General features: G+C 39.6%; 1 protein-coding gene across 7 annotated transcripts in view; it reads left to right on the forward strand.

Annotated features, from left to right (window-relative positions):
* Positions 1-14062, forward strand: part of TPP2 (tripeptidyl peptidase 2) — an 83935-nt gene that overhangs the window by 7312 nt on the left and 62561 nt on the right. For all 7 annotated transcript variants that reach the window (XM_054446139.2, XM_054446136.2, XM_054446138.2 and 4 more), the window contains exons 2-3: positions 2558-2686; positions 11853-11948. In XM_054446139.2, coding sequence (XP_054302114.1) covers positions 2558-2686; positions 11853-11948 — 225 coding nt within the window. The remainder of the gene's footprint in view (positions 1-2557; positions 2687-11852; positions 11949-14062) is intronic.

Consider the following 14062-nt stretch of genomic DNA (forward strand, 5'->3'; position numbering starts at 1 on the left):
AAGTAGTATCAACTTTATTTTGTTTCCATTTTTATTTTGGTGGATTTTCTTACATTTTTCTCTTTTTTAATTATATTTTTGAGACACACAGCCTGTCTCTTCAGAATCGGTATCTGATTTAAGTTTTATAGTTGTATCAGGGTTTGGTATGATTCCCACAGTGATTTTTTTTAATTATGACTTTGAGCTTTCTGAGTATTAGAATTCTTATTTGTTACTATTATAGGACAGTTCCCAAGAAGTAAACATCCAACTTGAGAATCACCATACATGAAAATAACAGCTGTGCCTGGGAGGCCTTTATGACCCCTTCAGCTATCAGGCCCTCAGTTGTTCCATGGCAACAAGATTGAAATGAGATTTGGGGTCCACCAACCACCCATTTGCTTTGTCTGGTAAAGGAAAAAAAACCGTGTGCTTTTGTTTTCTCCACATCGTGAATTTCCCTCTCCTTCTTCAGGGTATACCTTAATTACAGAGCTTGGAGGTTATTGCAGAGGAAATACTTGTGTTGGGGTAAGGGGCGTGTTGGTCAGAAAGACCCAGAGCAGTGGACATTAAGCTTTGTCTTAAAGAGTGTGAATTCTCCAGGTGAAATTGGAGTCTGAAGACTGTGCTCTTCCACTTTACTGACAGTTTCTACGGTTTTTATGTTTCTGTTTCTTTCTTGAGGATGGAGTTTTTTGTTTTGTTTCGTTTTTGTTTTTTTTGTGTTTTTTTTTCAGTCTTTGTGTCTCTGTTTTCTGGCTGATTCCTGCTGGTAACTCAGTACATATTCCCGAATGCAACAAATTCCCTTTGGAAAGCCAGCCAAGGAAGAGCCCAGAAATTATTTTCCCACAAAAATGTGTAAAAATATATACTGTTACTTGTGGCAATCATGTTATGGCTCAAATGAAAATTTGTAGACTGGCAAGAAATCAAACCTTTGAAAATCAGTCTTAGTGCTGAGTAACTTGTATCTTGTAATTCAATAACGAAATATTCACTGAATGCCTGACAGGCACTGCTAGGTAGTGGGTATATGTTGGTGAATAAAGTAGACATGGCTCTTGCCTTCATGGAGCTTTCTATTCTAATAGGAGGAACAGATGAAGATCACCTACCTGTATAATTAGAAATAGAATTATGTTCTGTGAAGGAAATGAGGTACAGTGAGAAAAAATAAGCCAGTTTAGGATGGCAGCTACCTAAAGGAGGTCATCGAGGAGGCCTTTCTGCAGGAGGGACTTTAATAGAAAACTGAGAGAAGATAGAATCCTGTGGAATGACTGAAGAGATAAAGAATTCTAGGCAGAAGGAACCTGTTTAAAAAGTCATGAGGCAGGAAAAAGTTTGGCATGTTTCAGGAGTTGAAAGGAGGTTGGCGTGGTTAGACTCCTGAGTAATGGGTTGGCAGGGGTCAGATGGTGCGAGGCTTTTTATGCGAGTATTCTGAGTGCTCCATGAATACATTGATGGGCTTAAAGGAGAGGACTGATAAAATACAGCTTGTTTTAATACAGGTTGAGTATCTCAAATTCGAAAGTCTCCAATGAGCATGTCCTTTGAACTTCATGTCCATGATTTTGGAGCATTTGGAATTTTCAGGTTAGGGACACTCAGCCTGTATTACTTTTGGTAGGGCCAAGAGTGGAAACTGAGGGACCACTTAGGAAGTGATTCACCTCATGGAGGCAAGAGATGGTGGTGGTTTGGAAAGTTAGGATAGTGGTAGTGAAAATGCGATGGATTTGAGCTATCTTCTAGACAAAGAATTAACAGGATTTCCTGTTAGCTTCGCTGTGAGGGGTCAACTGAAGTAAAGAATCAGAGGAGGATTGTTAAGTTTCCAGCGTGAACAGCTGGGTGTGGGATTCCTGGGATGGCAAAGCCTGGAGAAAATCAGGTGGTGGGGGGCATGTTAAGTTTGAACTTTGTTGCGTTTGAGGCGCTAGTGTGGCATCCAATAATGGTGCCATTAAATGGTACCATTATTACTGAACATTCTTTCCCCCTAAAGCTCTAAACTTGTCCAGCGCACAGCTCATCATCTTTAGATCATTTCTCAAATGTTACCATTTCAGCAAGGCCTTCCTTGACCAGCCAAACTTATATTGAAAACCCCACACTGACCATCTCCTTTCCCTGCTTAATTTTTCTCCATAGTTAATTTTCACCATCTGACATGTTCTTTTTTTTCCCTGTTACCCAGTGTGATAGCACATCTGACATGTTCTTTATTTTACTTTGTTATTAATTGAACTGCTTTCTCGCTATAAGATCATCAAGGATTTTTGCGTATGGATCACTGCCATATCCCCAGCACCTAAATATAGGATGTGGTCTATAGTAAATGCTCAGTAAATATTTGTTAATTGAATATATGAAACCACTTGAAGGATTCTGTAGTGTTTCCACGATTAAATTTTCTTACTAGTATTTGTTCAGGTTTTTGGCTTAAAACAATTCAGTTCTTTTTTAAGTGAATGTAGATTTTGTATATGCACACACATATATATGTGGATTTGCGTTTTCTTTAGGAATTCATTCATATTTTAATTTTCTTAATTTTCAGGTTACAACTGATGGAAAACCAAAAATCGTTGATATCATTGATACAACAGGAAGTGGCGATGTAAATACTGCTACAGAAGTAGAGCCAAAAGATGGTGAAATTGTTGGCCTTTCAGGAAGAGTGCTTAAGGTGAGACCTTTAGTTTTCTTTTTGAATTTTTTTTTTTTACTCTTGCCTCAAAGCATCTAATGTTTTTACCTTGCATTTGGTGGTGGTATTAGTTATCCATTGCCACATATCAGATTACCTCAGAACATCCTGGTTTAAAATGACGAATATGTATTACCTCGGAGTTTCTGTGAGTCAGGAATCTGGGTGTGGCTTAACGGGGTTCCTGTAGTTCACAGTCGCCTTGGAGGTTGCAAATGGTTAGCCATGGCTGTGACTTCACCTGAAGGCTCAGCCTGGGAGAGGAAGGGGAAGTTTGTTTCCAAGCCTACTGGAGGGTCACTGGCAGGCCTTGGCTCCTTGCCATTGGGCCTCTCCACAGTGCTGCAGTACCTGGCAGCACCTTCCCCGGGGGAGTGAGCTGAGATAGTCCCCACGATGAAAGCCACAGGCTTTTTATAAAAGTGACCTTCTAAGGGACCACCCATCACTCGACTGTACTGAGCTCATTGGAAGTGAGTTTATAAATCTAGCACATGCTTAAGGGGAAGGGATTTCACAAGAAGTGAATCATTGGGGCTGTCTTAGAAGAAGCCATTATTTTGTTGTTTGATGAGGTACTTAGAATTGGGCTGTATTTTTCAGTGAGGTTGCCAAGTTTTATGTTTTGAATAGAAAAATAGAGGAAGTAACCACATCATAGCTTTGCCTTCATCTTTTACTGTCCCTTCATAGTATTCCCAGTTAACTTGACCATGAAGAAATACTTAGGCTATGGTAGCTGTTAACTTAAATGGCCAGCTTTGTCTTTTTTTTTTTTTAAACTTTTTTTCTTTTTTTTTTGAGACATAAAGTCTTGCTCCGTTGCTCAGGCTAGAGTGCAGTGGTGCAATCTTGGCTCACTGCAACCTCCGCCTCCCGGGTTCTAGCAATTCTCCTGCCTCAGCCTTCCAATTAGTTGGGATTACAGGCGCCCGCCACCACGTCCAGCTAATTATTGTATTATTAGTAGAGACAGGGTTTCACCATTTTGGCTAGGCTGGTCTTGAACTCTTGACCTTGTGATCCGCCTGTCTCAGCCTCCCAAAGTGCTGGGATTACAGGCGTGAGCCAGGGCACCCGGCCTACCAGCTTCGTCTTATTCTATGTCCTTGGTAGAAAGGCCTGGGTAAGCTAAATGTAAAAAATAATTATAAAGCAAGCACAGAGGGGCTCATGAGCTAAGGAGCATGAAGGATGGCAAGAATTTGTGATCCTGTACTCTTAGGCAGCATTAGTTTGGAATATAAAATTATGATTATTTAGTTAGCTTTTCCCACCTTTTACCATCTACCTGAATTGTTCTTAGGCCTTGTCTTTTAAATAAGCTTTTTGTGGCAGCATATTGGCTTTCTGTGCCGTGTAATAAAGCACCACAGACTTAGCCACCTAAAACCTTGTGTATTTCTGTATTTATTATATCACTGATTCCATGGGGTAGGAGTCCAGGCATGGCTTTTTGTGGGTCTCTGCTCAGGGTCTCACAAGACTGCAGTCAAGGTTAAAGGCTCAGCTGAGGCTCAGGCTTCTTTTCCAAGTTTACATGATTGTTGGAAAAATTCATTTCATTGCAGCTGTAAAACTCGTGATAGCTTGCTTCTTCAAGGCCAGTAAGAGAATCTCTGACCTTGGTGATGACCCCAGTCTTTCTTTTAAAGAACTCACCTGATTAGTTCAGGCCCACTGAGAATCATCTCCCTTTTGATTTGCCCAGAGTCCTTAATTGTGTCTGCGAAATCCCTTCACCTTCTTTACGTACCATAACGTAATCATGGGAGTGACATCTCATTATATTCACAGGTCCTGCCTTCACTTATGGGAGGGACTTGGGTCTTCTTAGAAATCTGCCTGTCATGGGCAGATGGCAGCCATTAATAATCCAGGTTATACTTCCTTTTCTGTGTGTTATGAACTGATTATCTGTGTCCCCACCCCCTGCCAAAATTCATACATCGAAGCCCTGTCCCTCGGTGTGTTGGTATTTGAAAGTTGGGCCTTTGGGAGGTATTTAGGGTTAGATGAGGTTATGAGTATGTGTCCCCTCAGGACAGGATTAGTACCCTCATAAGAAGAGACATCAGAGAGCTCTCTCTAGAGCAAGCTCTTTCTAGGGCATATGAGGACACAGCAAGAAGGTGGCATCTGTAAGCCAGGAAGAGGGCTTTCATCTACGCTCAACCATGCTGGCACCCTGATGCTGAGCTTCCAGCCCCTAGAACTATGAAAAAATAAGTTTCAATCCTCAGAATCATCCAGTTTACGGTGCGGGTTGAGAATCCCTTATCTGAAACGCTTGGGACCAGAAGTGTTTTAGGTTTCAGATTTTGGAATATTTGCGTTGAATATACCAGTTGAGCCTCCCTAATCCAAAATCCGAAATGCTCCAAAATCCAGAACTTTCTGAGTGCCAACATGACACTCAAAGGAAATGGTCAATGGAGCATTTCAGATTTTCGGATTAGAAATGCTCAGCCTTCTGAATTACTCTAGAGTTTGGCCTGTCTTCCCCCAAGTCAACCTTGTTATTAGAATATGTTTCAAAGGGAAACTTGGGATTCCTGTGAGCTATGGTACTCTGAGAAACTAGAGAGAATTCCTAGTATGTCCTGCCGGCTTAGGGCCATATAAAGTATTACTCGATCATTTATTTATTTATATTAATTTTGAGATGGAGTCTTACTCTGTCGCCCAGGTTGAAATACAATGGCACAATCTCGGCTCACCTCAACCTCTGCTTCCTGTATTCAAGTGATTCTTCTGCCTCAGCCTCCCGAGTAGCTGGGATTACAGGCATGCACCACAACACTTGGCTAATTTTTTTTTGTATTTTTAGTAGAGATGGAATTTTGCCATGTTGGCCAGGCTGGTCTCAAACTCCTGACCTCAAGTGATCCACCCGCCTCGACCTCCCAAAGTGCTGGTATTATAGGCATGAGCCACCATCCCTGGCCTCATTTATTTTTAAATAGCTGCAGTAATCCCAGCTTTAGATAAACTACATGAACTAATAATATCACTAGTGTTCAAAGGTAGAATTATATATGTACCATATATATTGCTATTAAATAAAGTCAAAAAAAGTATAAGGTTTGTCTTTTCTCAGCTTGGCGACGTATTTCTTTAGCTCTACTGTTAAGTATTCTCAGCCCTTCATTGTGGGTTTTTAAACTTAGTTTTTAATTGTGTTCAGTATGTCTTAATAGTTTAAAATATTTTTACAAGGCTTCTAACAAGAAGAGTTAAATCCTGTCCCACCTCTCCCCTACTGTTTTCTACTTCAGCAGTACATTAATACATTAAATTCTCTTCAGTTTAAAATAACATGCTAATATTTTTTATTTCTTGATTTTTTTTTTCTAGTCTTAGTCTTTACTTGTAGAATTAATATGTGGAAGAAGAGAGTTTAATTCTCAGGTCCTTTATTTCCAAGAAATTTTTTTGCATTTTCTCTTAGGTAACTTCCTCTCCGTTGTTTTGCTGTTTTTTTCTGGAACTCCTGTTAATTGAACATTGGACCGCTTGACTTGATCCTCCAGTTTTTAAATTTTTTTCAACCTTTTCTTCACTGCCTTTATCTTTTTCCTTCCTGAGAGATTTCCAGCATTTTCTCAACATTGTGTAACCCTTGTGTGAATTTTTTTAAATTTTGCCTATTTTTAATTGCAAAAGCCCCTTCATGTTCACTGGGAGCATATTTTTGTATCATGTATGCAACATTTTATCTCTGAGATAAAATTTTAATTTTTTTCTATTTCATTGTTTTCTCCCTCCCCTTCCTCCTATTCTCCTTTCTTAGTCTCCTATTCTGCTTCCTCCTCTCCTTTCTCCCTTTTTCTTCACCCTCTCCTTCCTCCTTCTCTGCCTCCTCTTCCTTTTTCTCTGCTTTTTATGTTAGATATTTTGTTTAGGTGTCTAATCATCCCTAGCTGTCTTATTTTAGCAAGGCACAAGAAAAGGTGATTGGAAGCTCCTCTGCTTATGTAGGGTCTTTTGGTGGGTTTCACTATAGGGTAATGATAACATTTAGGGGAACCCTCGTAATATCAGTATACACTATATTTTTTTCCATCGGGATGCCCAGTTACCTTAAAGAAGTCCTTAGCCCATTTGGCCTGGGGTTTAGGGGAGGAGTGAGCAAGAAGTCTGGCTGTAGGTATTCAGGTAGCCACACCATGCAAGGGGCCTGGAGCGATGTCATGCAGACTCATTTTTATGTCTCATCCTTCTTGTATTAGTTCCTTTTCACATTGCTGTGAAGAACTACATGAGACTGGGGAATTTATGAAGAAAAGAGGTTTAATCGACTCACAGTCCTACAGGCTTAACAGGAAGCATGACTTGGGAGTCCCAGGAAACTCCCTGGTGGAAGGTGAAGGGGAAACAAGACATGTCTTCTCATCATGATTGAGCAGTGGAGAGAGCCAGCAAAGGGAGAAGTGCCATGCTTTTTTTTTTTTTTTTTTTTTTTTTTTGAGACGGAGTTTCGCTCTTGTTGCCCAGACTGGAGTGCAATGGCGCGATCTCAACTCACTGCAACCTCTGCCTCCCGGGTTCAAGCGATTCTCCTGCCTCAGCCTCCCAAGTAGCTGGGATTATAGGTGCCTGCCACCACACCCGGCTAATTTTGTATTTTTAGCAGAGACAGGGTTTCACCATGTTAGCCAAGCTGGTCTCAGACTCCTGATCTCAGGTGATCTACCTGCCTCAGCCTCCAAAAGTGCTGGGATTACAAGCACGAGCCACCGTGCCCAGCCCCCATGCATTTTTAAACCATTAGATCTTGTAATAATTCATCATCACAAGAACAACGAGGGGGAGATCCACCCCCGTGATCCAGTCACCTCCCACCACGTCCCTCCCCTGACACGAAGGGATTATATTTCGACATGAGATTTGGGTAGAGACACAGAGCCAAACCATATCACCTGTTCTTTGCTTTGTTGACATGTCAGCTTTTCTCTGGTTCAACTTGGTTGGTGAAGTTTGGGCAGGATGTGGGATGGGGCAATGGGAGTGCTCTTATACTAACTTTCCACCACTCTTCTTAGAACTCTCTTCTCCATCCATCCATAAAATGTACTCACACACATGTTCAGTTTAATTTTTTTCAGGGATGTGCAGGTGTTTAGATATTTTGCAGTAGTCAATAAAAGGAAGAATTATTAATCACTGGGATTCTGACTAGTTGCATCTCTGCAACTCTTTAGTACACAGTTTTCAGAAAGCAGCACAATGAAGTCTTCAGGTTTCTTTGATGTAGTCATGCATTTATTTATTTATTTATTTATTTATTTATTTATTTATTTATGACAGAGTCTTGCTCTGTCGTCCAGGCTGGAGTGCAGTGGCGTGATCTTGGCTCACTGCAACCTTCGTCTCCTGGGTTCCAGCGATTTTCCTGCCTCAGCCTCCCAAGTCGCTGGGATTATAGGGGCCCGCCACCATGCCCGGCTAATTTTTTGTATTTTTAGTAGAGACGGGGTTTCACCATGCTGGCCAGGCTGGTCTCGAACTCCTGACATCAGGTGATCCACCCACTTCGGCCTCCCAAAGTGCTGGGATTACAAATGTGAGCCACCGCGCCTAGCCGTCATGCTTTGAAATGAATTAAATGTCTATAGTCTGTTTTTTCCACATAGCCCATAAACTGCTAACAGACTTTTATTTTTCTGTCAGTTTAAGATCACTGTTAGTTAGGTGCTTTGAACACTTCAGTAGCCTCATTCTCTAAGGATGATATTCCTAGGCTTCCTTGAGAAACCAGTGGTAAGCTGCTTATGGCCGATGGTACTCCCATGAGCAGATAAAAGTACGAAAGTGAATAGAACTTTAAAACCTTTTATTGTAAAATATACATACATAAAGTACATAAAACACATATATGCAGTTTTATGAATAGTATAGCTAACACCATTGTACCCACCCAGATCAAGATAAAGAGTATTGCCGTACATCAGAAACTTCCTGCATCCTCCTGTATCACAGCCTATTTCAACTTTCGTGCTAATCATTCCTTCGCTTTTTTGTGTGTAGTTTTACCACATCTGTGTGGCTACATAAAATATATTGTTTAGTTTTGAACTTTACATGAACAGTCTCATTTCATTCATAAAATTTCATCATACGTCATTTTTCCCTTGGTGTTGTGAGATTTCAGATTCATGAGACTTGCCCATGTTGTCACGGGCAGCAATGATTAATAAATCATTGCCGTGCAATATGCCATGGTTTGTGCCTACCACATTCTATCCATTCTGCGGTGGTGTGTGTGTATCCTGTGCACGTGTGTGGATGTCTCCAGGATGTGTGCATAGGAGGAGAATTGCTGAATCATGGAGATATGTCACTAGGTCATGCCAAACAGTTTTTCCAAGTGCTTGTTTGTTTGTATTTTAATTGGACAGGACATCTCCTTGACCAAGCGTTTGTATTAAAAGACATTTCCAGGCCAGGCACAGTGGCTCACACCTGTAATCCCAGCACTTTGGGAGGCCAAGCACTTTGGATCATCTGAGGTCGGGAGTTCGAGACCAGCCTGACCAACATGTCGAAACCCCCTCTCTACTAAAAATACAAAAATTAGCTGGGCGTGGTGGTGCACGCCTATAATCCCAGCTACTAGGGAGGCTGAGGCAGAGGTTGCAGTGAGCCAATATGGCGCCACTGCACACCAGCCTGAGCGACAGAGCGAGACGACTCCTCAAAAAAATTAAAAAAATACATTTCCACTAGCAGTGTGTAACAAGTGTTTTCTGACCCCATGATCATAGAGATATTCTCCTAATATTTCTAAGAAGTGTCACAGCTTTTCTCTTCTGTTTGTTCTAGAATTCACCTGGAAGTGATTTTATATGCTTAGTTTGAAGAGTTCTGTTTCCTTTTTTCTGTAAAAAGACCCATTTGTCCCAACACCATGTGTTCCACAATTTTCACTCTAATTTTTAGTGCCTTCCTTTCACTTGGCACCTTTCAAAATGTGGTGAGCTTCTGAAGTCTCTTTTGTATTCTCTTTGTCCCTTTGTTTTTGGATGCTTCCCCCACTTCCTTTATTCTAATTTTAGTAGCATTTTGGAAGGAAGCACAGTACCTTTTTCATTTTACCACGTTTAACTGGAAGTCATTTTAAAAATCAACACTTAGTCTTAAATATTTTTGGTTTTTAAAAAAAATAAAATAAAGATAAATCCAGGCATAATGAATGACTTGGCCAGATTCAGCATGGTACTTAGATGCAGTGACAGCCAAAGGAAACTGTGCGTGTGCCCTGGCCTGTGTGATGAGGCTGGCAAGACTGAAATCATTTGGAAGCAAAAGCCTCTAAGAGGGCTTCACTGCATGGTACCCTAACACTCAGATGACACTTGGCCCGTTAAGAAGAATATTTGATTTGTTAGGCATCCTCTCTTTAAGAGAGTCAGAGAAATGAGGTGTAATTGGTAATTAAAAAGATTACGTGTATCATATGACAATCAGTGTTAATACATTGTAGTTACTGTGTTATTAGAACCATTTTTAAGATACCAATCTAAAATGGTCAAATGTAAAGATTTTCTTAGAAAAAATAACTTTGTTTATGTAGAATACTCAAATATGCAAAATAAAATTTCATAATTGCCTCATAAAGTTAGCTTTACTCTAACTTGGCTAAAGTTAGATCAGATGGCCCTGATTATAACTTTTATCTGATTTTTTTGGTGTAATTTTTGTAACTAGTCTGCCTTCCTGGTAAGAAAGATACATAGTTGTGATTTGAGGTGTATCTGGTTCCCTGGACCGTGCAGACTTTGATCTCATTTATAATTAAATTATGTCTATGGGATTGTTTTTATTGTACTTTATGTTTTTTTAAGAAATTATGATTAAATATAACTTAACGCCTTTCTATTTTGCAGTTATTTTAATTAGTTACTTCATTTAATCTTTTGGCATTTCATGATTTTCTGTAATGTCTTTGTACAAAGAAGTTGCTGCTGGCCACCTGTGTAGTGGGACAGTAGTGAATAAATACTCAGAATTTAAAAGCTAGTGACTACTTCCCTTTTTGTTGTTGCAGTGCTTTATTGTTTTGCCGTGGGCTGTTGCAAACACATTAAAGTTCAGAATTCCTGTTCTCTAAAGAAGGTTCAGTTTTGAGTGAAAAGTGCTAGCTTGTATGCCAGCATGTTTGAAATTACACATTCTGCAGACATCCAGTTGATTTGGAAGTAATTAATGGTACAGAGGCCTTCAAAAGGTCACTATTTAGTATTAGCTCCTTGAAGCTCTGTGAATGATTGTTTTCCTCTATTTAGTTGTGAGGAAATTTCATCCAAAAGTTTTCCGCCTGGTAAGTAATTGGATGAAGGTCATGGGGATGAGTTAAAGATATTGCACAAGTGAGGATTGATGAGGCTACCAGCTCTGAGTGTTTCAACCTTGTCATTTATACATATTTAAAAGTTGGTTTTGATGACCACGGTTCCATGATTGCAAAGAATATGAATACCCTACATTTTCTTGATTGATCATTCATGTTGGTTGATGCTCAGTTCACTTTTTTGTTCACAAGAATAAGGTAGAGATTTTCTTCCTTTTACAGATAAAGAGGTAGAAGCCTGTGGGTTCCTTCTAGTTAGTGATAGAGTTTGGATTCAGAGCCAGATTTATCTGACTTTAAATCCCATATCCTTTATGCAGAATTTTTGGTTTCCATGATAGAACTAGGTTCCAGTTTTCAACTTTCCTGTTGTTCGGGCAAGTAATTTGATTTCTCTGCTGCTTTGCTTTCTCTATTGGTAAACTAGGCATACTGTTTGCATCACTCTACTAAAAGTTTAAGTGTTTTAAAATACTTTGAGATAGTTTAAAAGATTATTACAAGATTTTAGCAGTTTATTGAGATAGTGTATGTTGAAAGCACTTTTTAAACCATGAAGCATTGTATAAATGAAAGGTATTATTCTAGTTGAATTATTTATGGATGAGAAAAAAGAAGTGATAAAGACATTAAGTAACTACTTAGAGTATTAAACACATTGTTGTCGTACATGAGCATATTTATCCAATTTAAGCTTATTAGAGTAGAAGGAATATACTTTTTTGCTCAGTAGTGTATCATTGGAATTGGAAAGCATTTAGTGAATGAACAGGTTACCTTTTTTTTCTGTAGATTCCTGCAAGCTGGACAAATCCCTCAGGCAAATATCATATTGGCATAAAAAATGGCTATGACTTCTATCCTAAGGCTCTCAAGGAAAGGATACAGGTAATGTACAATCTGGTACCAATGACTTGTATTCTTCTGACTTGTCTTCTTCCTCAGATTTTATTCCTACTGAAGAAAAATAAATATTTCATAAAATCTCATTAACTCATAGTTTTTTGGGTGGTTGGTGGCTTTTAAACAATGACTGCTTAAAGATTCTGCTCAATGGAATGTCATCCATGTAAAGTCGTGATTCTTAATCTTGGGTACGTGGATAAGTTTAGGCAATCTGTGAATACACTGAAATTATATTCAGATGTTTGTGTTTTTCTGGGAGATGGGATATAGCTTTCACTGGATTTTTGAAGGACTTTTTTATTTGAAAAAGGCTAAAGACAGTGGATTCAAAGTCCAGACCACCTTTTCGTTTCTGTTCCTATAGTTTCTGTGATAATGTCCCTCCCCTGTTTAACTAGCCTTCTTGCTCCCAGTTAGTCATCATTTAGTATTAGGGTAAGTGTTAATCAGTCCTAAAACTGCTGAAGTGTAAGAAGTACCAGTGTGCCATTAGAAAAATAAGAGTGGTAAGCAGAATGATAAAGAGCCTGCTTTAAAACAGTTCAATAGAACTTTCTGTGATAATGGAAATGTTTGAAATGTTCAGTTTCTGCTCTAACCATTATGGTAGTCACTAGCCATGTCGCTCTTGAGAATTTGAAATATGTCTAGTGTGACTGACGAATTGAAATTTTATCTTATGTAATATTTTAAAATTAAAATAGTGTCATGTGGCTAGTGACTACCCTATTGAGAATGCTGATACAAGTAGCTGATACAAGTACCTGATACAAGTCCAGGGTTGCAGCTGTAAAATAAAGTATAATCCTGGGAAGTGAGCTTGATGGATAAGATTTGTGGGCCCTTGCCTCTATAGTGTTATTTCCCCAAGGGCCTGTGAAGCATAAGAAGTTACTCAGATTACCTTATTTGTCAGTTTCTAATCATTCTGCGAAACAAACAAGAATAATGCATATAACTTCTATTACATAATATGTTATTTTAAAATTTCAGGCTGGAATGCAGTGGCATGATCACAGCTAATTATTGCCTCAACCTCCTGGGCAATCCTCCCGTGTAGTTGGGACTACAGGCACGCACCACCACACCCACCTAATTTTTGTATTTTTTGTAGGGGTGGGGTTTCACCATGTTGCCCAGGCTGGTCTCGAACTCCTGGGCTCAAGTGATCTGCCTGCCTCATTCTCCCAAAGTGCTGGGACTACAGGTGTGAACCATTGCATGACTGCATTTTATATAGTATATTAAATGTAATCAGCTGTGTTGATAAGATGTAATTTAATATGCAAATACAGTGTTGTTAAAGTGGACTGTTCCTTTAGCTGCGTTGGGAGATACCATGAGTTAGACACTGAAGATAAAGGTTAAAACCAATTTCAGTAACAGAGAACCCTATCAAGTCAAAGAGGATGGAAAAAAAATAGAGAGGGAGGAAATTGAGGAAGCCTGTATTGTCTGTCAAAATGAAGCTGTAGTCTTACTCTAGTCTTCTGCGTACACTAGGCTTATGGCATTTCCCAATTTTGTATGGGCCCAGATTACAACATTTTCTTCCTTTTAATGACTGGGAATTCAGTCAGTATTCTTGGAGAAAAGAAGGTTTTAAATTAGGGAATATGATACCTAAAAATACATCTGGATGTGTCTTGGTAAACTTCTCTTAAACCCTGGGTGCAATGAATTGACTATCCAGTTTTTAATAAGTGATCCATGGCTTTATCTGCTTCATTAGAAACTTTTTTTTTTTTCTTTTTGAGACAGAGTCTCACTGTGTTGCCCAGGCTCGAGTGCAGTGGCTCAGTCTCAGCTCACTGCAGCCTCCGCCTCCTGGGTTCAAGCGATTCTCGTGCCTTAGCCTCCCAAGTAGCTGGGATTACAGGCACCTGTCACCCCACCTGGCTAATTTTTGTATTTTTAGTAGAGATGGGGTTTCACCTTGTTGGCCAGGCTGGTCTCAAACTCCTGACCTCAGGTGATCCGCCTACCTCAGCCTTCCAAATTGTTAGGATTACAGGCGTGAGCCACCACACCTGGCCAAAAATGATTTTTTAAAACCTCTCTATGAGAATTGTGTAGTACCACAACTGTAGCAACAA

This window comes from Pongo pygmaeus, chromosome 14 (genome assembly GCF_028885625.2).
Source record: "Pongo pygmaeus isolate AG05252 chromosome 14, NHGRI_mPonPyg2-v2.0_pri, whole genome shotgun sequence".
NCBI classification, from domain to species: domain Eukaryota; kingdom Metazoa; phylum Chordata; class Mammalia; order Primates; family Hominidae; genus Pongo; species Pongo pygmaeus.